General features: G+C 40.9%; 1 protein-coding gene across 5 annotated transcripts in view; it reads right to left on the bottom strand.

Moving 5' to 3' along the window:
• The window catches only part of MTHFD1L (methylenetetrahydrofolate dehydrogenase (NADP+ dependent) 1 like), a 196375-nt gene that overhangs the window by 54580 nt on the left and 116016 nt on the right, over nucleotides 1–25779 (bottom strand). For 3 of the 5 annotated variants that reach the window (XM_029223967.1, XM_029223965.1, XM_029223966.1), the window contains 3 exons: nucleotides 22506–22547; nucleotides 21660–21760; nucleotides 20932–21109 (listed from right to left, as the gene is read on the bottom strand). In XM_029223967.1, the coding sequence (XP_029079800.1) occupies nucleotides 20932–21109; nucleotides 21660–21760; nucleotides 22506–22547 (321 nt within the window). Of the gene's footprint in view, nucleotides 1–3350; nucleotides 3425–20931; nucleotides 21110–21659; nucleotides 21761–22505; nucleotides 22548–25779 lie in introns of all 5 variants that reach the window. The other 2 variants (XR_003793716.1, XR_003793717.1) reach the window with 2 other exon arrangements.

The raw sequence follows: 25779 nt of genomic DNA, 5'->3' as shown, positions 1-25779 counted from the left end.
CCTTCTTAAAATGTACCTAAGTAAGAAAAACTCAAGATCACCTCTGCTAAAACTCCCTGAGCGCTCTAAGATCTATCTCAAAGGCCAGCATCTCCAGGAAGCCTGTACTGACCGTCCTTAAGCACACGTGGGCGTTCTCTTCTTTGCCATCCGATAGCCCTGTAATGCTCTGACCTGGGTGTTACATGGCACCAGAGGTTCAGCAGGGCCTGGCAATGAGTGGCTGCTAGCAAAGCCCACGCCCTGTTGGGATGCACTGATGGACCTCCGATGGTAAGAGCGCCAGGATCAAACTCTGATGCTGAAATCTACCGGGTGGCAAGGGGCCTTTTGTAAACCATGTCATAAGAGAAATCAGAGAAGAATCTCCACTTTAGTACTTCCCTGGTGGCGCAGTGGTTAAGAATCCGCCTGCCAATGCAGGGGACACCAGTTCAATCCCTGGTCCGGGAAGATCCCACATGCTGTGGAGCAAGTAAGCCTGTGCACTACAACTACTGAGCCTGCGAGCCACAACTACCGAACCCGTGCTCTAGAGCCCACAAGCCGAAACTACTGAGTCCGTGTGCCACAACTACTGAAGCCCGCGTGCCTAGAGCCCGTGCTCCGCAACAAGAGAAGCCACCACAATGAGAAGCCTGCGCACCGCAAGGAAGAGTAGCTCCCGCTCGCCGCAACTGGAGAAAGCCCGCGTGCAGCAACGAAGACCCAACGCAACCAAAAATAAAGTTGATTCTTTTTTTAAAAAAAAAGAAGAATCTCCACCTCTAGAAGGGACAACTCTAGAAAGAAATGATCATTATTTTCCAGGAAGGCAGAAGGTGAAGCAAGGACAGAAATTAGAAGGAAATGTTTAAGGAAAAGCTATAATAACCAGAGCTGTTTTACTCTGGCAGAGTTCAGGGTAAGCCGAGTATGGCTCCCGGGTTGTTGCAGGAGAATTACCGCATGAGTGCAAAGTCGAGTCTGGGCTAGAGAAAACCTCGAGTGTAACTTCTAATGTAAAAGATTCCATGTTCATTAGCTGAAGAATTGAGAATAGCCTATAAACTCTTTGAGGTCAAGGACCACCTCTTGTTCACGTAGAGGTGGGATACAGTACAGCCCCTGGACTACAAGAGTAGGCTCTCAATATACAGTTGAATAAATGGAATAAATATTTTCTGACCTTCCTGTTGACAAAGCAAGGATTCCATGTGATGTGACAGTTATGCTTTTTCAGGGGAAGGCAGCTCACAGAATATGGTGTCACCCGAGCAGTGTGATAGGTCCCATGCAACCCGGCTCACCTGGGCTCCTCCAGCCCTCCAGAGCAGCTCAGGTGGGGGGTTTGTGGGCTGCTGTGGGACAGGAGGGCTAAGGAAGAACGCAGCCCCTTAGATCTGGCTGAATCATGCAACCTCATTCCTAGTGGGAGAGGTGAATATGCTGCTGTACTCATTTCACTGCAAGCACTGAAGCCACGCAGTGTGTTACAAATATCACGCTGCACAAACCTTACGTAATATTATTATGATGGCGTGAGGGCAATAGGGCTAACTAAAGACTTATGTTTTCCCTGGAAGTGAAACAAAACAACAACAAAACAGATTAGCACTACTCATGACACATTTAATGAACAGAATGCACTATTTACTGAACTCTAGATTGATCTGAAAAGGAAAAGTGAGCGTGACTTCTCTATAAGATAATAATTGAAAAAAACTCACACGTGAACAAGGTAATAGTAAATGGATGACAATGAAGGAATTCGTGTGAGTGGGTATTTAACTGACTTATTTTTAGTTTTTAAACACGAAATTTTTTTCAAGGAATACATATATTTAATTTTCAATTGTGGTAAAACATGCATAACAGAAGATTTACCATCTTTATCACGTTCAGGTGTACAGTTCTGTAGTGTTAAGCATATTCCTGTTGCTGTGATGCTAACCTTCAGAACCCTTCACCCTGCAGAACTAAAACCGTACCCGTGAAACACTAACTCCCCGTTCTGTCCTCCCCTCAGCCCCTTGCTACCACCTTTCTACTTTCTGTCTCTATGGATCTGCCTACTCAGGGTACCTTATATAAGAGGAATCATACAGTATGTATCTTTTTGCATCCGGCTTATTTTATTTAGCATGAACCTCAAGGTTCAACCATGATGTAGCATGTTACAAATTTCTTTCCTTTTAAAGGCTGAATAATATTTCACTGTATGGACATACCACACTAAAAAAAAATCCATTCATCCACTGATGGACACGGGTTGTTTCCACCTTTTTGCTACTGTGAATAAGGCTGCTATGCTAAAAGTGGGGGGGGGGGGGGGAACGGACAAATATTTCTCTTCTAGACTTCAATTCTTTGGGGCGTAAGGAAATATACATTTTTATCAACAACGAAACTGCCTTCCTGTCTAATGTTTTCTTTTTTAAAATAAATTTATTTATTTTATTTATATTTATTTTTGGCTGCCTTGGGTCTTTGTTGCTGCACGCGGGCTTTCTCTAGTTGAGGCGAGTGGGGGCTACTCTCTGTTGCGGCATGCGGGCTTCTCATTGCGGTGGCTTCTCTTGTTGCAGAGCACGGGCTCTAGGTGCGCGGCCTTCAGTAGTTGTGGCCCGCGGGCTCTAGAGCGCAGGGTCAGTGGTTGTGGCGCACGGGCTTAGCTGCTCCGCGGCATGTGGGATCTTCCCGGACCAGGGCTCGAACCCGTGTCCCCTGCATTGGCGGGCGGGTTCTTAACCACTGCGCCACCAGGGAAGCCCCCTGTCTAATGTTTATTTGAAAGTGCTGTGGAAATTTCAAGCAGGTGCCAGGCTGACTTTGTGAACTGTGTAGTTGTGGTCTTATTTCCTATGGGAAAACTACAACCACACATGACAGGACGACTCAAACAGAAGGCAGAGCAGGGGAGCAGGGGCTGGCGGTGTGAGTGAGTCCCAGTCAGGCGACTTGTTTCCCCTCCTTACACTCAGGTGTCAGAGCCTGGAGCATCCCAGCAGCCACCATGACCAGCTCCCGGTATCCTGCACTTCCCATGCCCCAGCCTCAGCCTCGTCAGCCCCAGAGAAGATGACACTCCCTCGCGGCCTCGACATGCACAAAGCTGTCCAAAGTGAGCCTACGAGAGGGACCATCACCACCTGGTGTGTGTCTCACAGCCCCACACTGGATAAATAATGTGCTTCAGCTCATGGAGCTAGAAACCCCAAGACCAAAACTCTCTTGAGACTCCTGCTACAATTATTCTCTTTCACCTATGTGTACAAGTAAATAAATAAAAAGAACATCTCGGTTAACACAACTTTTGGGTTTAATATAAAAACTGAAACCTGCCCTGATAAGGCAGCTCCACTGCATACCTTCTGTTTATATTGTGACAGCCGGAAAGGAACTTCCTGCTGTTTCTCTCCTCGATTTTGGCGAGCAGTGTAATCTTTAAAGAAAAAGAAAAAAGCCAAATTCATGTCCAGTAATCTCGATCTGAACTTGACATTCACTTGTACTGCTCATTTTAAGTGGTAGTTTTTATAAAACAAATAAAATGGTAAAATAAATTATGAATGGGTATGCATTAATCATCCCTGGCTTTGCTCAAACTTCCTAAATATTTACAAATTTATCTATTTGCCACCTCTTTCCTCCTTACATCCCTGATGTCTAGGATAGTAACTTCCAATCAGTAGGCCCTCCACAAACATCTGCTGAATGAACAACCATCTGTGGCAAGTACTTTCAAGATGTCATGGTGTACAAAGAATTTCGGAGATTTTGTGTACAAAGAATGTCTCATGGGGTGGGGACGATGACACAGTAAGGTGTGACGGAATGGAGTGTGTGATAAAGCCTCTGCCTCTACGTTACTACTAAAGTTGGAAGATCACAGATTACAGGGGACGGCATGGAAGTCAGCATAAATTGGTAAGACCTAAAAGGGAACTTGAATGGTGCTTGAAGGATGTGAAAGATCTTAATAAACAATAAAAGGAAAGATTATTTCACACGAGGCTTCACACATCAAGGTGTGAATGGCAGCAAAGACAAGGCTTTTTCTGGAAAGAGGGACTGCTCTATGTGTATTATGCTCAACATACTCATATAAGCTACTTCACAAAGCCTGGCGTCTATACTAGGATCTTTGATCATTTTGGAACTAACATTATGTTAAATCTCCATCTTCACCAAGAATAGAATTCTGAACGTATTCATTAATTTCCTCCCAAACCTCTTAAACGTATAAAAATAACTGAAATACTTTAGAAGAGAGCTTTCCGATGGAAACTTTCTGTGATGATAGAAATGTTCTACAACCATGCTTTCCAGGCTAGTAGCCACCAGCCTCATGTGGCTAGTGAGTAGTTGAAATGGGACTAGTGCAACTGAGGGAATGAGCTGTTAATTTTAGTTAATTTAAATGTCAATAGCTTCCTATGACCAGTGGCTACTGAACTGGGCAGCAGTTCTTTCTAGCTCTAGAAAAGAACCCTGAATGGGGGGGTCGTATTGTCTATGGTCTTTTGCTTAGAGTATGCCCACCCAGAATCCTGGCTGAGTGACACCAGGAAGGTAGGCTGGAGGATGTAGGGGTCTTCACTCTTTACCACATTCCTTATGTAGATGTGGTGACCCAGGCTAATAGAAGCTACGTTACTCCAAGTTAGATAGCATATCCTTCTTGAAAAGACCACTGGACTCATTACACATGCACCCAATGTTCACTGCCACACTATTGACAATAGGCAAGACATGGAAGCAACCTAAGTGTCCATTAACAGTCGGATGGATAAAGAAGATGTGGTACATATATACAATGGAATACCACTCAGCCATGAAAAAGAATGCAATAATGCCATTTGCAGCAACGTGGATGGAACTGGAGATTATCATACTAAGTGAAGTAATTCAGACAGAAAAAGACAAATATCATATCATTTATATGTGGAATCTAAAAATATGATATAAATGAACTCATTTACAAAACAGAAATAGAATCACAGACAAAGAAGACAAATTTACAGTTACCAAAAGGGAAAGGTGGGGAGGGATAAATTAGGAGTTTGGGATTAACATATATACACTACTATATATAAAATAGATAAAACAACAAGGTACTACTGTATAGCACAGGGAACTATATCCAATATCTAGTAATAACCTATAATGGAAGAGTCTGAAAAGAATATATATATTCTTTTCTGAAAAGAGTGTACACGTGTGTGTGTGTGTATATATATAGCTGAGTCACTTTGCTGTACACCAGAAACTAACCCAACATTGTAAATCAACTATACTTCAATTGAAAAAAATGAAGCTGACAGAATTGAGGAAAATAAAGAAGGATGAAGGCTTTATAATATAGTGGCATCTCATCTTACTTAGATGTCAGGTTCTAAAGTCAGCAGCCCTGCAGGTCTCTTAGAAGACCCATGAAAACATGACACAATACTCTATTATCAATATTCCGCTATCTCTTAAGCACATAACTGTTGAAGTGTTGAAACACACTGCTGTTTCCTCAGCCATTACACTGAATGAAAACTACATTGTTCTTTTGTTTTACCGAAGCCTAGATTGGAATTCACATAAGTTAAGTGTTCCTATGCTGTGCTGTTGGCTTGAAGTACTTCAATGCTCATGAAATATTTAAGGAGAGGAATCAATTAGTAAATTTATAAGTCGAATAAAAATCTCTGGACATACAGTAATTATTTCAATTTGTATTTTGTATTTAAAAAGAAGCATGAATTTTCAGTGATCTACAAGTGCAGTTTGGTAACTGGCCTTTCCTGTACCTCAAATAAAAGTATGTCATGCGAAACCAGCTTGCACCAGGAGCAAGGGCTTCACTACAACATACCCTGGTGTCATGGGAGCAGCTCTGCGTTGTGAGTGACAACAACAGCCCCTTGTGTCTTTGACACAAAGCATGTCGCTGGCTGGAGACCAGCACATCTGAGCTACCCAAGGTGTACGTGCTGACTGCCATGAGCCAGCTCCCGGAGTGGCTCGTCCCGCTGGCTTGTTGGTCCTGAGCAACAGGTCAACCCAGAAGAATCCCAGAAGAATCTCGCTCTCCTGAGACAACCAGGACACATGTTGGAGATAGCTGGGGTCTGAGAAAGGAAAGAGGGCTCATCGCCAGAAAGTCTGCATTTGTCCATGTGAAGTGATGATACGGAATTCACATTCAAATCACAAGGGTGACCTTGTATACTCGTTTTTGTTTGTTTTTTGCCTTCAGTTTGATTTATTTCAGGTCACAGGAATTTTCTTTCTCCAATTTCCTGTAGTTGGACATCTTGAGGACTATATTTCATAGGACCAAATATGCAAAGGGATCAACATAGTGTCTAACAGAGCAATCTTGAGTGATATACAGAGGTTTGTGTTTAAAATTTGCTCATTGAATATGAATTCATTTGAATTTTGTTTCATCTAGTGGGAAAATTTTAGATTTTTACTCCTAGTTGAGGATTTTTTCCTCACTATTGTTCTCTTTTTTGATTCTTAATTTTATTTAAACAATTTTTAAAAATTTTATTTTTAAAAATAAAGTGCTTATTTTATTTATTTTTATTCTTTTTTTTTTTTTTTTTTTTTTTTTTTTTGCAGTACGCGGGCCTCTCACTGCTATGGCCTCTCCCGTTGTGGAGCACAGGCTCCGGACCCGCAGGCTCAGCGGCCATGGCTCACAGGCCCAGCCGCTCCGCGGCATGTGGGATCTTCCCAGACCGGGGCACGAACCCACGTCCCCTGCATCGTCAGGCGGACTCTCAACCACTGCGCCACCAGGGAAGCCCTTGTTTTGTTTTTTAATTCTTATTTTATATTAGAGTATAGTTGATTTACAATGTTGTGCTCGTTTCAGGTGTACAGCAAAGGGATTCAGTTACACATATACATGTATCTGTTCTTTTTCAGATTCTTTTCCCATTTAGGTTATTACAAATATTGAGCAGAGTTCCCTGTGCTGTATACTCTTTTTTTTTTTTTTCCTTCGGTACGCAGGCCTCTCACTGTTGTGGCCTCTCCCGTTGCAGAGTGCAGGCTCCGGACGCGCAGGCTCAGCGGCCATGGCTCATGGGCCCAGCCGCTCCACGGCATGTGGGATCCTCCCGGATCCGGACACAAACCTGCGTCCCCTGCATCGGCAGGCGGACTCTCAACCACTGCGCCACCGGGGAAGCCCTGTGCTGTATACTCTTAAACAGAACATTACAGCAACGCCAAAAGAAAGCAATATACAGGAATAGGTGATTTTAATGATCTCACCCAAAGGAGGGGGAAGGGCTGGTAGTGGCCTGAGCACTTGCTTGGCCTAATGATATGCACGTATGACACACCTGTTGTTCCTCCTGGCATGAAGTTACGTGCAAACCTCAGTGTGTTGTGAGACTAATATGAATGAACACGAGGTGCAGCCTGGCCTCTGTTTTCCTGGGCAGGAGTCATACCTCCCTCATTCATCTACTGGAGCAGTGCTGTCAAAGAAAAATCTTCTGGTCTAAGATTAAAAGTCTCACTCAAGGGCGGAGTAAACTACTTTCATGAAAGGAAAAATAAATCATTTTCTGAAATAAAATGATTGCTAAGACAAATCCCTAACCTCTCAGATCCTGGGGTGAGTGGAAGCCTGTGCTGTTTTGAGTGATTTCCTCCCCCAGTCCTAAGGTTGTCGTTTTCCTTTTCAAGTGGTCTTTAATACACCTGTGATAATATTTAAATAATGTTGCTTGCTTTTCAGGCTGAGAAAATGGATGCTTTCCCTACTGAGTCTTCTCGTGTCATCTGAATTTAAGTCAGAAAGACCAAGGGATGGATGGAGTGATGGCAGAAGGTGACCAGGTAACACGTGGTGGGACCTTGACAGTTCATTTTACATCCCTGTCTTTCTTGCTTGGCCCATAATTTTGGATGAAATGCATTTCTAGAAACTTTTGCCATAGTGACATTCCATTTTTTGTTAGAAGAAAGCACTTAAATGAAATCAAAGGAATCCTTGTGACATGTACAAGTGAAATGGATATAGACCACTGTTTCTTTCTCATCAGGTGCTATTTCTAGCTTCAAGGAGACAAAGCTGTGGGAAGCTCTGCCAGAATCACAAAGGGCTGAATAGGATGCATTGAGAAAGTTGGGTTGGATCTAACAGTAGGTTCAGATCTGAACAGACCTGTCAAACACAGATGGGTGAGGCAGCGGTAGGGGTAGGCCAAGGAGGTGAGTGATACACTGCTGGCCAAAGGAGTCTGGACAAAGAACCTAGAGGCCAGTGTTGGAAACAATCTAGTTTTGATAGTGATCTAAGATGTGTTTGCAGAAGGATGTGGTATTGAGGCAGTGTGGGAATTTGGAGCTGAATCATGAAAAGGAGGCAAGAGGAGAAGAGGCTGATGAGGGAAGGGCTAGAAGCAGTTCAGGGTGGATGACCAGAGCTCAACCAGAAATAAGACAGCAGAACATGAGAGCACAGGGAAGAGACACGGATTCTGAATGAGATACTTAACTGACTGGAAATATAAGGGACAGCTTCCTACAAAACATGCCACACATTCAATTGCACAAAAGGAGGAAAGGAGAGGGCTGAAGAAAGGACTGGTGGGAACAGGCAGACCAAGGGCAGGTCTGAGGACAAGCAGGAAAGAGCCAGAGGAGGTCAAAGGCCTTGAGAAGGAGACAACAGTACAGGGATAAGGGCATAAAAAGAAAGGTCATCATCTCTGGTGGGGCTAATGGCAGACGCTGGGAGGGCTCACGCCAGGGAGTACTTCCCAGAACTTCTGCTGCCACTGTCCCTGTCCTCACGGTGAGCCACAGCCACCCCCAGCCTCTGCAGGACACTGTCCAACACTAGCAGTATGCTGAGTTTTATATACATAGAATCACATCACCAGCAAGAGGGCAGACAGCAGAAGCAAGAACTACAGTCCTGCAGCCTGTGGAACAAAAACCACATTCACAGAAACATAGACAAGATGGAAAGGCAGAGGGCTACGTACCAGATGAAGGAACAAGATAAAAACCCAGAAAAACAACGAAATTAAGTGGAGCTAGGCAACCTTCCGGAAAAAGAATTCAGAATAATGACAGTGAAGATGATCCACGGCCTCAGAAAAACAATGGAGGCAAAGATCGAGAAGATGCAAGAAATGTTTAACAAAGATCTAGAATTAAAGAACAAACAAACAGAGATGAACAATACAATCACTGAAATGAAAACTACACTAGAAGGAATCACTAGCAGAATAACTGAGGCAGAAGGACGGATAAGTGACCTGGAAGACAGAATGGTGGAATTCACAGCTGTGGAACAGAATAAAGAAAAAAGAGTGAAAAGAAATGAAGACAGCCTAAGAGACCTCTGGGACAACATTAAACGCAACAACATTCACATTATAGGGGTCCCAGAAGGAGAAGAGAGACAAAGGACCGGAGAAAATATTCGAAGAGATTATAGTCGAAAACTTCCCTGACATGGGAAAGGAAATAGCCACCCAAGTCCAGGAAGTGCAGAGTCCCATACAGGATAAACCCAAGAAGAAACAATCCGAGACACATAGTGATCAAACTGGCAAAAATTAAAGACAAAGAAAAATTGTTGAAAGCAGCAAGGGAAAAATGACAACGTACAAGGGAACTCCCATAAAGGTAACAGCTAATTTCTCAGCAGAAACTCTACAAGCCAGAAGGGAGTGGCATGATATACTTAAAGTGATGAAAGGGAAGAACCTACAACCAAGATTACTCTACCCGGCAAGGATCTCAGTCAGATTTGATGGAGAAATCAATAGCTTTACAGACAAGCAAAAGCTAAGAGAATTCAGCACCACCAAACTAGCTCTACAACAAAAGCTAAATGAACTACTCTAAGTGGGCAACACAAGAGAAGAAAAGGACCTACAAAAACAAACCCCAAACAATTAAGAAAATGGTCATAGGAACATACATATTGATAATTACCTTAAATGTGAATGGATTAAATGCACCAACTAAAAGACACAGGCTTGCTGAATGGATACAAAACAAGACCCATATATACGCTGTCTACAAGAGACCCACTTCAGACCTAGGGACACATACAGACTGAAAGCGAGGGGATGGAAAAAGATATTCCATGCAAATGGAAGTCAAAAGAAAGCTGGAGTAGCAATACTCTTATCAGATAAAATAGACTTTAAAATAAAGAATGTTACAAGAGGCAAGGAAGGACACTACATAATGATCAAGGGATCAATCCAAGAAGAGGATATAACAATTATAAATATATATGCACCCAACACAGGAGCACCTCAACACATAACGCAACTGCTAACAGCTATAAAAGAGGAACTTGACAGTAACACAATAATAGTGGGGGACGTTAACACCTCACGTACACCAATGGACAGATCATCCAAAATGAAAATAAATAAGGAAACAGAAGCTTTAAATGACACAACAGAGCATATAGATTTAATTGATATTTATAGGACATTCCATCCAAAAACAGCAAATTACACTTTCTTCTCAAGTGCGCTCCGAACATTCTCCAGGATAGATCACATCTTGGGTCACAAATCAAGCCTCAGTAAATTTAAGAAAATTAAAATCATTATCAAGCATCCTTTCTGAACACAACGCTATGAGATTAGAAATGAATTACAGGGAAAAAACATAAAAAACACAAACACATGGAGTCTAAACAATACGTTACTAAATAACCAAGAGATCACTGAAGAAATCAAAGAGGAAATCAAAAAATACCTAGAGACAAGTGACAATGAAAACACGGTGATCTAAAACCTATGGGAGGCAGCAAAAGCAGTTCTAAGAGAGAAGTTTATAGCTATACAAGCCTACCTCAAGAAACAAGAAACATCTCAAATAAACAATCTATCCTTACACCTAAAGGATCTAGAGAAAGAAGAACAAACAAAACCCAAAGTTAGCAGAAGGAAAGAAATAATAAAGATCAGAGCAGAAATAAATGAAATAGAAACAAAGAAAACAATAGCAAAGATCAATAAAACTAAAAGCTGGTTCTTTGAGAAGATAAACAAAATTGATAAACCATCAGCCAGACTCATCAGGAAAAAGAGGGAGAGGACTCAAATCAATAAAATTAGAAATGAAAAAGGAGAAGTTACAACAGACACCACAGAAACACAAAGCATCCTAAGAGACTACTACAAGCAACTCTATGCCAATAAAATGGAGAACCTGGAAGAAATGGACAAATTCTTAGAAAGGTATAACCTACCAAGACTGAACCAGGAAGAAATAGAAAATATGAACAGACCAATCACAAGTAATGAAACTGAAACTGTGATTAAACATCTTCCAACAAACAAAAGTCCAGGACCAGATGGCTTCACAGGTGAATTCTATCAAACATTTAGAGAAGAGCTAACACCCATCCTTCTCAAACTCTTCCAAAAAATTGCAGAGGAAGGAACACTCCCAAACTCATTCTATGAGGCCACCGTCACTCTGATACCAAAACCAGAAAAAGATACTACAAAAAAATAAAATTACAGACCAATATCACTGATGAATACAGATGCAAAAATCCTCAACAAAATACTAGCAAACAGAATCCAACAGCATATTAAAAGGATCATACACCATGATCAAGTGGGATTTATCCCAGGGATAAAAGGATTCTTCAATATACGCAAATCAATCAATGTGATACACCATATTAACATACTGAAGAATAAAAACCATATGATCATCTCAATAGATGCAGAAAAAGCTTTTGACAAAATTCAACACCCATTTATGATAAAAACTCTCCAGAGAGTGGGCAGAGACGGAACCTACCTCGACATAATAAAGGCCATATACGACAAACCCACAGCAAACATCATTCTCAATGGTGAAAAACTGAAAGCATTTCCTCTAAGATCAGGAACACGACAAGGATGTCCACTCTCACCACTATTATTCAACATAGTTTTGGAAGTCCTAGCCATGGCAATCAGAGAAGAAAAAGAAAAAAAAGGAATCCAAATTGGAAAAGAAGAAGTAAAACTGTCACTGTTTGCAGATCACATGATACTATACATAGAGAATCCTAAATATGCCATCAGAAAACTACTAGAGCTAATCAACGATTTGGTAAAGTTGCAGGATACAAAATTAATGCACAGAAATCTCTTGCATTCCTATACACTAATGATGAAAAATCTGAAAGAGAAATTAAGGAAATACTCCCATTTAGCACTGCAAGAAAAGGAATAAAACACGTAGGAATAAACTTACCTAGGGAGACAAAAGACCTGTATGCAGAAAACTATAAGACACTGATGAAAGAAATTAAAGATGATACCAACAGATGGAGAGATATACCATGTTCTTGGATTGGAAGAATCAATATTGTGAAAATGGCTATACTACCCAAAGCAATTTACAGAGTCAATGCAATCCCTATCAAATTACCAATGGCACTTTTTACAGAACTAGAACAAAAAATCTTAAAATTTGTATGGAGACACAAAAGACCCCAAATAGCCAAAGCAGTCTTGAGGGAAAAAAACAGAGCTGGAGGAATCAGACTCCCTGACTTCAGAGTATACTACAAAGCTACAGTAATCAAGATAATATGGTACTGGCACAAAAAGAGAAACACAGATCATTGGAACAAGATAGAAAGCCCTGAGGTAAACCCACGTACCTATGGTCAACTAATCTATGACAAAGGAGGCAAGGATATACAATGGACAAAAGACAGTCTCTTCACTAAGTGGTGCTGGGAAAACTGGACAGCTACATGTAAAAGAATGAAATTAGAACACTCTCTAACACCATACACAAAAAGAAACTCAAAATGGATTAGGGACCTAAATGTAAGAGCGGACACTACAAAACTCTTAGAGGAAAACATAGGAAGAACACTCTTTGACATAAATCACAACAAGATCTTTTTTGCTCCACCTCCCAGAGTAATGGAAATAAAAACAAAAATAAACAAATGGGAGCTAATGAAACTTCAAAGCTTTTGCACAGCAAAGGAAACCATAAACAAGACGAAAAGACAACCCTCAGAATGGGAGAGAATATTTGCAAATGAATCAATGGACAAAGGATTAATCTCCAAAATATATAAACAGCTCATGCAGCTCAATATTAAAGAAACACACAACCCAATCCAAAAATGGGCAGAAGACCTAGATAGACATTTCTCCAAAGAAGACATACAGATGGCCAAGAAGCACATGAAAAGCTGCTCAACATCACTAATTATTAGAGAAATGCAAATCAAAACTACAATGATGTATCACCTCACACCAGTTAGAACGGGCATCATCAGAAAATCTACAAACAACAAATGCTGGAGAGGGTGTGGAGAAAAGCAAACCCTCTTGCACTGTTGGTGGGAATGTAAATTGATACAGCCAGTATGGAGAACAGTATGGAGGTTCCTTAAAAAACTGATTTAGAATTACCAGATGACCTAGCAATCCCACTACTGGGCACACACCCAGAGAAAACCATAATTCAAAAAGACACATGCACCCCAATGTTCATTGCAGCACTATTAACAACAGCCAGGTCATGGAAGCAACCTAAATGCCCATCGACAGACGAATAGATAAAGAAGCTGTGGTACATATATACAATAGAATATTACTCAGCCATAAAAATGAACAAAATTGGGTCATTTGTTGAGATGTGGATGTATCTAGAGACTGTCATACAGGGTGAAGAAGTCAGAAAGAACAACAAATATCGTATATTAACTCATGTATGTGGAACCTGGAAAAAAGGTTCAGATGAACCAGTTTGCAGGGCAGAAGTTGAGACACAGATGTAGAGAACAAACGTATGGACACCAAGGGGGGAAAGCTGCGTGGGGTGGGGGTGGGAGTGTGATGAATTGGGCGATTGGGATTGACATGTATACATGATGTGTATAAAACTGATGACTAATAAGAACCTGCTGTATAAAAAAATAAGTAAGATAATATTCAAAAAAACCCCCAAAACAAAACAAAAATTAATTAATTAAAAATAAAAAAAGAAAGGTCATCCCTTCTCCTTAGACTGTTGTTTAGCAATTACTATGAAATACAAAAGACATACAGAGATGTATGTTTTAAGTTCTATGAATTAAAACTACATATATAGTATTTATGTATACATTTTTATATATTCTAAATACATAGAACTGTATATATTTAAAATGATTAAAACGGGAAATTTCATTTTACATATATTTTTTTTACCACAATTAAAAAAAATATACACATACACACACGAACACACATACTCTATACACATACATACAAGTACTTATACATATGCATTTTTATTTATTTCCTTAAAATTTGAGGCTCCGTTTGCTGGCTGATGCCCGGAGTCCAATTAAAGGATAACTCAAAACCCTACCAACAACTGGTTTGAATCCTTAAAAAATATAACATACATAATCCCTCAATAATCAACGAACTCCCCCACCCCTCAATCCCCTGCCAGCAGGGGAGAAAACACTCCTAAACGCACAGGCAGTGAAAGTGCAATAGTGCAGAAATCTGCGGTGCTGGCTGTGGCCCTAGATGGAGTCTTCCTGGTCTGTTTTGATCTCCCTTGCTTCTAGCCCTGCTGTGATCAAGAGAATGGCTTCACACAAGGAACAGGAAAGACCTTTTAATAAAAACAAACACCATCTTCTCATGCTGTCAAGGTTACACCTCTAAATGTTTACAAGTTTAGAGGAAGGATATGGAGGGATGTGGAGATGGTTTTCAACTTTCACTCCTGACTTAACAAACAATATTCAGATGGACTTTCGGTGGTGCCATACATTCTTTGCAAAAGCTACTGACTTTCTATTAAATCACTAATAGCTTCCAATTCTAATGGAGAAAGAATGCTAAATGTCTTGCTTTGATTTGGGAGTACCTTTCTTTCCTGGTGCACTAGGGGCTGCTAATTGCTGGTTTTAACACAGTTGAACAGGAAACCAACCCTGGAGCCCGACCTCCAGGTTACCTGAGTTACAAGACAATTCTTGAAGGTCAATTCAGGAAACCCCTTCTCTTCCTGAAGTGAAAGTGACAGAAGGAAGAGCTAACATAGATTACCAGCCTCCTATGTCCCAGCATTTTACTCCAGTACATTTCATTTGGTCCTCACAGCAACTGGGTGAAGTTGGTGTTAATATCAGACACTATTTTATAGATAAGAAAGCTGAGGCTCAGAGAGTTGTCCACATTTATATCCATAGTGGGAGGTCCCATCGAGATTTGAACTCTGTTTGCAAATGAAGTTACCGACAACGGATTAGTCTCCAAAATATACTAACAGCTCATAACAGCTCTATGTCAAAAAAACAAACAACCCAATCAAAAATGGGCAGAAGATCTAAATAGATGTTGCTCCAAAGAAGACATACAGATGGGAAAAAGCACATGGAGAGATGCTCAACATCACTAATTATCAGAGAAATGCAAATAAAAACTACAGTGAGCTATCACCTCACACAGGTCAAAATGACCATCATCAAAAAGTCTACAAACAGTAAATGCTGGAGAGGGTGTGGAGAAAAGGGAACCCTCTTGCACTGTTGGTGGGAATGTAAATTGGTACAGCCACTATGGAGAACAGTATGGAGGTCCCTTAAAAAACGAAAAATAGTTACTCCTGGGCATATATCAGGAAAAGATGAAAACTCTAATTAGAAAAGATACACGCACCCCAAAGTTCATAGCAGCATTATTTACAATAGCCAAGACATGGAAGCAACCTAACTGTCCACCGAAAGAGGAATGGATAAATAAGATATGTGGTACATATATACAGCAGAATACCACTCAACCATAAAAAAGAATGAAATAACGCCACTTGCAGCAACACGGATGGACCTAGAGATTATCATACTGAAGTAAGTCAGAAAGAGAAAGACAAATAACATGATATTGCTTCCATGTGGAATCTAAATAAATGATGCAAATCAACTTATTTACAAAACAGAGACAGATTCGCAGCCATGGAAAACAAACATATGGTTACCAAAGGGGAAAGGGAAGGGGGAGGGATAAATTAGGAGTTTGGGATGAACATACATGCACTACTCTACATAAAACAGATAACCAACAAGGACCTACTGTATAGCACAGGGAACTCTACTCAATATTCTGTGATAACCTATATGAGAAAAGAATCTAAAAAAGAATGAATATCTGTATACGTATAACAATCACTTTACTGTACACCTGAAACTCACACAACATTGTAAGTCAACTACACTCCAATTAAAAAAAAAAAAAGATGCGAACTCAATTCTGAATGACCCCTTTAACTATAATACATTACTTCTTCCATCAAGTGTCCATTTGTCATGGGGCACGTCCCTCACCTTCTCTGAACTCCTATTTCTGCATTTAAGATACAGAGTTGAGCTCACACACCCCATGGGATTGGATGAGATATACTTGAAATTATGTACGGAAGAGGGATTTGTTAGCTAATAAAGTGTAAATACAGATTCGTTTTTTCATCTGCTATTCTGTTTTCCTGGGTGCTTGCAGATATGGAGATATATTGGTCAACTGTAAAGATATAATTGCCAAAAGTAATAATAGAAAAGATAGGTTTTGGGGAGGACTTCTAACTGTTCCAAAGGAAAGGGGGCTGTGATCATCATTAACGGTTGAGAGGAAATGACGCAGCGTAGTTGAAGTTTAAATATATCAGTTCTCACATGATAAACTTCCTCTGAACAATTAGGCCACTGCCTTCTATTCCATATTTTAAAAATTATTATTCTGGGAGATTGGGATTGACATATATACACTAATATGTATAAAATAGATAACTAATAAGAACCTGCTGTATAAAAAAATTTTTTTTTATTCTGAAATAATCAACAGCCACCTCTAGTACCATGAACAAAAGTTGCCTCCTCTTGAATTAGAAGCTACTCTGGTAAAAGAGGTGCAGAATTTTCTCTAGAGAACAATGGCTGCTTCCCTCAGTTTTGCAAAGTTCAGCACAGACTCCCGAGTCAGAGGAGCAGCTTGTTTCTCGCTTTAACTAATGGAACCGTCATCAGAAGGCCTCATGCTCTGCGAGTTGTCCGGCCTTACAGTGTCACTGAGGTCAGGTAAACACTATTTCTCTCGAGCTGTTCCTCTTTCCCTTTGGGGTTTTGAGACGATTTCTACTCCCCACACAAAAGCAGTCATGCCCTGTGCTCCGACACTATTTCCAATTTCTCCAATGAGCTCAGGTGTCTTTCTCCTGTAACACAAGACTGGGGCGGGGCTGGAGCAGGAACTAAGAGGCCATCAATCCTGCGCTGAATACATTCTTGGTGGAATAGAGTCTGGGATGATAGCAAAAGGCACACAGAAGCCCAGTTTGTGCAGAGAAGCAAAGGCAGCAGGGTGTTTTATCCAAAAGCATTTTGTCACTTCTTTTTTTCCTGTGGGGCAGTCTGATACCTAATTGAGCTGTCTAGCATCAAAGGGCTACTCGTGGGGGGAAAACAAAGGGAATTAAAGGGTTTCAAGAAAACCATTATTACTTAAATAAAAATTAAAAACACAAAAGAAAGAAAAAAAAGAAAAAGAAAACCATTACTTAGTCCACAAAGGCTCACCAACACTGACTATGCACGTAATTGTGGCAGGAGGGAGGTTGAGCTCTGTTAACTGCCTGCAACGATGACTTCAGATTTCCTACACCGTTACAAGACAAGATTGTAAATGGTCTTATATTATCGAAAATCGACTCACCAGCGTGAGCGACAGAGCTATCAAGGAGACAGTCCCTGGTGAGCCAGAAGCAGCAATAGCTCTTTTCATAAACTGTCATGTAGCAATAATAGGCTGCACTGCTGATTCTCTAAGAAGCAATTACGCAGCTCACGTCTAATTTCTGTGTTATAAGAAAAGGGAATGTATGTGGGCAAAGGAGGCAAGAATCCTATCAAATATGACTTTAGACCACATTTTATAAAACTGTTCCCCTTTTCACAGAAGAGCAGACATTTTAACAGCATTATCTCCACAAAAAATGGGAATTCAGGAAAAAAAAATTATGATATTGGTGGAAAGGAAAAGGGTTCATTTAAGGGATAGTACATGTTTAAGAAAGCACAACTCACGAAACATTGCTTCTATTTACTGACCTTTTCACTTTGGATGGTTTCCTTGAAAAAGCCACACTTTGTGAAATCATTCGTTTAAAATCTGCCATTGCGGGGCTTCCCTGGTGGCGCAGTGGTTAAGAATCCGCCTGCCAATGCAGGGGACCCGGGTTCTAGCTCTGGTCCAGGAAGATCCCACATGCTGCGGAGCAACTAAGCCCGTGCGCCGCAACTACTGAGCCTGCGAGCCACAACTACTGAGCCCACATGCCACAACTACTGAAGCCCGCGCGTCTAGAGCCCGTGTTCCACAACAAGAGAAGCCACCGCAATGAGAAGCCCGTGCACCGCAACGACGAGTAGCCCCCGCTCTCCCTAACTAGAGAAAGCCCGTGCGCAGCAACGAAGACCCAACGCAGCCAACAAATAAATAAATAAATATACTAAAAAGAAACAAACAAACAAAAAAACTGCCATTGCCACTCAGAGTGGGGTGGTTCACGATCAGAGTGGGGCGGTGGTCTGAGGGTTTCCTGACAGTCGTTTGTGTAAAAGGGCCAAGAGCTGCACCAATTCATAAGGGCTGCACCCTCATGACCTAATCACCCTCAACCCAGCAAGGCTTACCTGGGCATCAAGGCCCAGGAAGGAACACAAGATTACCTTGGCCAGCCACCATCTGAGTTGGCTTCCTTCCCCGTGACGAGCCCACTGCAGGGCTGCATCTACATTACGCTCAGCGTCTCCAGAGAACAGCTTCTAATCAGGACGTCTTTCTTCCTGTAGAACCCAAGCCCACTGCCCTCCCCACTGCCGCATCCTGCCCCACCACCTCTGTAAGACAGGACATTAGGGTCTCTCATAAAATGACCTTTGAACACGACACACCTTTGCTGAGCTAACCATCCTAATTCGTTCCTGAAATCCTTCCTCCCACAGTCACCAACTACCTGCGGTGACCCCACTTGGCAGGGATTCTTTGCCCATCGTGGTGCTTCCTCTGGTGGGTCACTCAGTTGCTGCCCGTTTGAGAGGAATCCTCCCCAACCCAACTCCCACTTTTGAACCCAGTAGTGGATTCTGAATGACACAGCAGAATGATGGCTTCCGTCATTCCACACACCCCCCCCTCAGCTCTGCCTCTGTCTGGCTGTGGGACATAGGGCAGGTTACTTAACCTCTGTTTGCTTTATTTTCCTTGTATGTAGAACATGGGAAAAGCAACAGTTTCTACCCATCGGGGAAGTGAGGACTAAAGAAGTTAACAAGCACAAAGTGTCCGTATGCCTGGCAGACAAGAAGCCCTCCTTGGCTTAAAGTTATCATCGTGTTCTTCATGATGTAACTCTAGGCTCAAGACTAACAGAATTTGTGAGGGATGAAGGAACCAGAGAAGCCACCAGTTTGAAGCCTGAGCACTCTGGCAACCAGGGACTCCCTATGAGGACAAATCCAACAGCCAGAGCTGGAGCCAGCAAATCCAGAGTGGAGATGTTTGGGTGGCAGCAAAGATGAACCAAGAAGAGTGAGGTCCCGAGAAGTTCAGATATTCTGACTGAACCCTCATTATCCAGCTGTGCTTAAAAAATATACTAGACAATCCAGCAACTCCTCTTCAGCGTATATGCCCAAAAGAACTGGAAGCAGTTTTACACACATGTTCATAGCAGCATTATTTATAATAGCCAAGAAGTGGAAGCAACCCAAGTGGCCACTGACAGATGAATGGATAGCAAAAAAGTGGCATAAACATACAATGGACTGTTGTTCAGCCTTAAGAAGGAAAGAAGTTCTGACATATGCAATAACATGGGTGAACCTTGAGGACATTATGCTAAGTGCGTGCTACGGACTGAATGTTTGTCTCCCCCCAGATTGGTATGTTGAAGCCTAATTTCCAATGGGATGACATGTTAGCATCTGAGGCCTTTGGGAGTGATTAGGTTGATGTCATTAGGAGATGGGGCTCTGGGGTGATTAGGTCATGTGGGTGCACCCCTCATGAATGGGATTAGCGCTCTTTTTTTATAGATAACCTAGAGAGATCCCTCCCCACTTCCACCATATGAGGATACAGTGAGAAGACTCCCATCTATGAAATAAGAAGCAGGCCCTCATCAGACATCGAATCGGCTGATGCCCTGATCTTAGACTTCCTAGCCTCCAAAACTATGGGTAATAAATGTGTTGTTTATAAGCCACCCAGTACTACGGTATTCCTTATAGCAGCCTGAAAGGACTGAGACAGTGAATAAGCCAGTCAAAAAAGGGACAAACTTTATGGCTTACTGGTATGAAATAGCCAGCAACAGAGGAGGAGAAATGGGGAGTTAGTGTTTAACGGGTGCAGAGTTTCGATTTTGCAATTTGAAAAGACCTATGGAGAAGGACGGTGGTTGCACAGCAATGTGGAGCTACTTAACACTAGGGAGCTATTCACCTAAAAACGGTAAAGATGGTCAATTTTATGTTATGATGTATTTTACCACAATTCAAAAAATTTTAAAAACGTACTAGGCATAGCTCAAGAAAACCATGGTGCAAATGGGCTACAGCAGAAACAGACAAGGAAAATACTGCCCGTGATATCCCATGCCTTATGAAGTTGCTCAAAAGTCTTGCTCCTGTGCAAACCCTGTTGAACCCTGTACTCCAAAACCCCTCTGCGCTGAGTGTAGAGCACAGGCTTGGGGGCAAGGAGCTGGGGCCCCTTAGCAATAGGACCTCGTCAGATGGCTTAACCTCTTTAACCTTCGGTTTCCTTATCTGCAGAGCTGTTGTGACAACCCACGTGAAGCTCTCGGCACTGGCCTGGCATACGGTTAAGGTGCAAGACTGTCAGGCACCATTATCATTGTGTTGGATCTTACCTGTACATCATACAGGAATTGGAAACGACTCTTTTTACTTGCAGCTTCTCTCACAGCCTGAGCCAGGTCCACCGACCCTTTCCCACCAATCGACCAGTGATAGCAGGGCACTGCATTAAAGGCGCCAGCCCGCTTTGCAAGCTCACACACCAAGTCAATCTCCGCTCGGGTGTCGGTCCTGGTGATGAAAACGTTTCTGGTTTTGCATCTGTATTCATTTAGCGATGTTTTTAAAGAAAGACTAACTGCTTATACAGAACTTTGCTCCCAAACACTGAATATATTTTAAACATCAAAAGTGGTTACACTGTGCTTAAATAAATCAGACCTTAAGAAAAGCATGGGGGAAAAATCCTCTCAAACATGACTCAAATATTTCAAGTTGTTAAGGGTTTTTATTGAGAAAATTCCATAACATATCCCTTTGATCATCCACAGTCTTTCCGTCAGAAATGCTGGGTGGAATTAAGAAGAAGAAGAAGAAGAAAAAAAAAGCCAAAGAAATGGTAACTCACTATATAGATTTCACTTCTCTGATAACATTTGAAAACACTTCTGCTCAAGTAAAACCAATTCAAAGAAAATCAAACAAATAGAATGAGCAGAGTATTTCTCTGTCCTTTTAGATGAAGCAGAGAAAAGGTCAAACATCCTCAAAACACAAATGCAGTTGGTTCACAGGGTGGCCCAGCGATATGACCACATTTAAAGTAGGACACTTGACTTACCTGAAGACATTCAGAGCCACGACAACAGGGACCCCGAAGAGCTGAGCAATCTGAATTTGCTTCTCTAGGTTACAGCAGCCATCTGCCACCAGCTGGAGGTTCTGTAAGAAAACCAGGCCCCCATGTATCACCTCCCATCCAACCTGCCAAACTACACAGGCAGGCCCACTCTGGCAGGTTTTGGGTCTATCTACACTCACGTTATTGTCCTGGAAGCTATTAAAGAAAGCCATCAATCATTTTTTCCCTCCAAGAAAAGATGGCTGCAGAAGGAGGAGGCTCATTTTCCAAGTAAAGTCTAAAATTATTCTAGATCCAATGGCATATGTGGGTCTTGAGCCAGGAAGCTATTTCTGCGGCACACTGGTGGCCAGGACGTCAGCAACATGCCCACGCTCTGTGGGCTGGTGGACAAGAAGGCGTAAGGTCCTGGGAGGGTGACCAGCACCGTCCAGCTAGCTATTCCCTGCTCAAATCCCTGGCGCCACCTGTAGGAGCTAAGAGGTACTGTTGCCAGTCAATCAAAGTCTATTTACTCACGCAAGTCATAAAGCCAATTGTGTATCTTCCAAAAGTCAGTATCTGCCACATCAAAAGAATACATGGGTATAAGAGGTCTGCTCTGATGGCTGCCCAGCGGGTAGGAACTGGACAGAAAGCCTACACCCATCTTTTCTTAAGATTGGAGAGTTAACCGAATGGATTTTATCCCTTCCCCCACCCATTTCCTCTTGGATTATTAGAAAAGCACTTTTCTAAGAGGCCACTGGTGGAGGACCTATTCCCTGACTGAGATTCAACTGCTAGTCAGTGGTTAACTGGATTTGAATAATTCTTCACTCTTACCTCTTCCGTATACTCTTTTTTAAGAGGGACCCCAGCAGTTACCTGAGATAAGAAAAGACAAAAATTAAGAATAATCCTATCAAACTGTTTACTCTGATTAAGATCTGAAAGAAAAACAAATCATGGTCCCTTTTGGGAAGGTTCATTTAAAAAACACATTTTGTGCTTTTAAACCAATAACTGGCAGCCCTGGCTGAACGTAAAGTCTTGTGGGTGCTTTTAAAAATCACTGTTGCTTGAGCTCCACCCCGACCAATTAAACCAGGATTGCTGGGAGTGGGACCCAGGATCAGTGATGGTTAAAAACTTCTCAGGCGATTCTAATTTGAGCTAATATTAAGAACTTTCATACTGTTGCCCATTATCCTAGCATAAAAGGGAACTCACAGTATGATTAATACCTGATTTATACAGAGTGCATAATCGTTCTAAATAAATTCTAAGTCATTTAAAAATAATTGCCATGAATTTTTCCCTTTTTTTGGCCTAGTTTCTTACAGAAGCCGATGGGGTTGGCAGTTTAAAGATAAGGAAACTGAAGGTGAGAGAAGGCAGGTATCTTGCCCACAGTTACACAGCAAATGAGAGGCAGAACAGGGGCATGAGTATAATAGGGTTCTGAAACCCCATTTTAGTGCCTTTTCACAGTTCCCCATTTTTTTCTTTTTTTTGTCTATAGCCTGCAGCTGGTTTCAGTGAGAAACCCTAGACAACATTTTAATTCACTGAGGACGTGGTGACTTGTTCTCCTCTCAGCGAAAGAGGTCTTGAGAATATTAGAAATCCTTTGAAAAGTTACCTCTATGACAGATTGTTTTTTGAGATTGTGAGGAAACATCATAAGGTATCTTCAGATGGGTTTTTTTTTCAGCATTAGCATAAACTAAAACACACAGTGGACCCTTCAGTTGGAACAACCAAAATGCTGGGTTAAAAAAGGAACATAAAGTACTGCTGAGCATGAACATAAGCAAAGTTCTGCAAAATCAAAAATTAGGCAAAATCAAGAAAAATGGGTTGTATGCAAATGCCAGAAAGTAGAGGGGATCAACAAAACCAAAGCTGGTTCTTTAAGACTAACAAAATTGATAATATTCTGGCAAGAGTTTTTTTTAAAAAGGAATGAAAAAAATATTATACCTACACATGCTGTAGACAGAATTAATAGGATACTGGGACAAACTTTATACCAATACTTTTTAAAAGATAGAGAAACTTAGTATGAGTTTTAATATAAAACTCATTTAGGAAAAAGTAGAGAACTTAAACAGTTCTCTACTCATTAAAAAAAATTAAGTTTGTAGTTAAAAACCTACCCCTCACCAATAAGCAACAGGCCCAGGGAGTGTTACAGGTGACTTCTTCCCATCTTTGAATAAATAGGTTATTCTAATGTTACAAAATCCCTTAATGAGAATATAAAAGAGAATCAATAAGCAAAATTCAGTTATTCATAAAAAAGATAATGAAAGGTTCATTTAGTATTTGTAATATAATTTGCAACATTAATAAAGAGAAAAATCATGTCATCTCAATAGACGAAGAAGATTACTCAACGTATAGTATAACAACTTGACAAATAGCAACAGAAGGCAATTTTCTTAACCTGATAAAAAACATATACTGAAATATTACAGAAAACATATTTAGCGATGAACTATTAAACGTGTTCTCTTGTTGATAAGGAATAACAGTAGGATGCTGGCTATCAACACTATTTAATACTGCACTGCAACTAGAAACATATGGCTAGTGATGAAAAAAAAGTATCAAGATTGGAAAGGAAGAAACAGAACTGTCATTATTTTCATATATGATTGTCCACACAGAACTCTCTAGAGTATTTACAGCTAAATTAGTACAATTAATAAGAGAATTTTTTAAGTTATGGAGATTTAATATAGAGCATGGTGACTATAGGTAAAAATATTGTATTGCATATTTGAAAGTTGCTAAGAGAGTAGATCTGAAAAGTTCTCATTCCAAGGAAACACATTTTTTTTAAAACTATGTATGGTGACAGATGTTAATGACTTATTGTGGTGATCATTTTACAATGTATACAAATACTGAACATTATGTTGTATACCTTGAAACTAATATAATGTTGCATGTCAATTATACCTTAAAAAAATTTAGACAGGTCACTGGATATATATATAAGAATCCAGAAGTAACCTGTGAAACTATTTAAAAATATAAAGCACGTGGGAACAGATCGGTAAAAGGATGTAGAAGTCCTCTGGGCAATAAACTGTAAATGTTTATTAAAATATATTTCAAAAGACCTAAATCAGTGAATATCCCAAGTTCCTAGATATAAAACTGATCTATTGATTTAATGATATTCCAAAAAAAACCCCAAATCCTAGAAAGATTCTTTATGGGACTTTATGATTAGTTCAAAAATACGTATGGAAATGAAAAGGACTGATAAAGGCCGGGCACCCACGAAGACAGAGAACTACCAGGGAGAGCTTGCACTACAGACTTAGTGTAGCACACACACAATTATGTGTAAATAGACCAGTGCAACCAAACGAAGGTCCCAGAAACACACCTATACGTGTATGGAGAATTGATTTATCACAAAGTAGCCTTGAAGATCAGAAAGGAGGGACTAATTAAAATAAATAGTGCTAGGCCAGTTGGTTATTAACACAGAAAAAATAAAATTAGGCCTGGTCATTACACCACACACCAAAAACCAGTAATGAGGGTGATGGTTAATTTTGTGTGTCAGCTTGGGTGATGGGATGCCCAGATATTTGGTCAAACGTTATTCTGGGTATTTCGGTGAGGGTGTTTTTGAATGAGAATAACATTTAAATTGATGGACACTGAGTACAGCAGACTGCCCCCCATCACTTCAATCAGTTGAAGGCCTGCTATAACAAAATGAATCTGTGCAAGAGAACATTTTCCAGCAGATTGCCTTCAGACTGGGACTGGAATGCTGGCTCTCCTGAGTCTCCAGCAGTGGCCCACTCAGTAGATTTTTGGACTTGCCAAGCCTCCATAATTGTGGGAGCCAATTACTTATAACAAATCTTTTTATAATAAATACACATCCTATTGGTTATGGAGAACCCTCCTTAAGAAACTATGTTTAAAGAACTAATTATAAAAGACATGTCTGAATCCAAATGCATTAGTTCTTCCATTGCACCAAGAATGGTCAGCATTTTGGAAGACAGGATATGACTGGGGCTAAAATGGGCAAGTTCAAGGGTCATAGAATTTTCCACTGCATAAATTATGTAAAAAAACAAGC

Source organism: Monodon monoceros, unplaced genomic scaffold (assembly GCF_005190385.1).
Source record: "Monodon monoceros isolate NGI ecotype Baffin Bay Population unplaced genomic scaffold, NGI_Narwhal_1 Super_Scaffold_15, whole genome shotgun sequence".
Lineage (NCBI taxonomy): Eukaryota > Metazoa > Chordata > Mammalia > Artiodactyla > Monodontidae > Monodon > Monodon monoceros.
The sequence above is the reverse complement of the archived record's forward strand: the minus strand, read 5'-3'. Positions and strand labels throughout refer to the sequence as shown.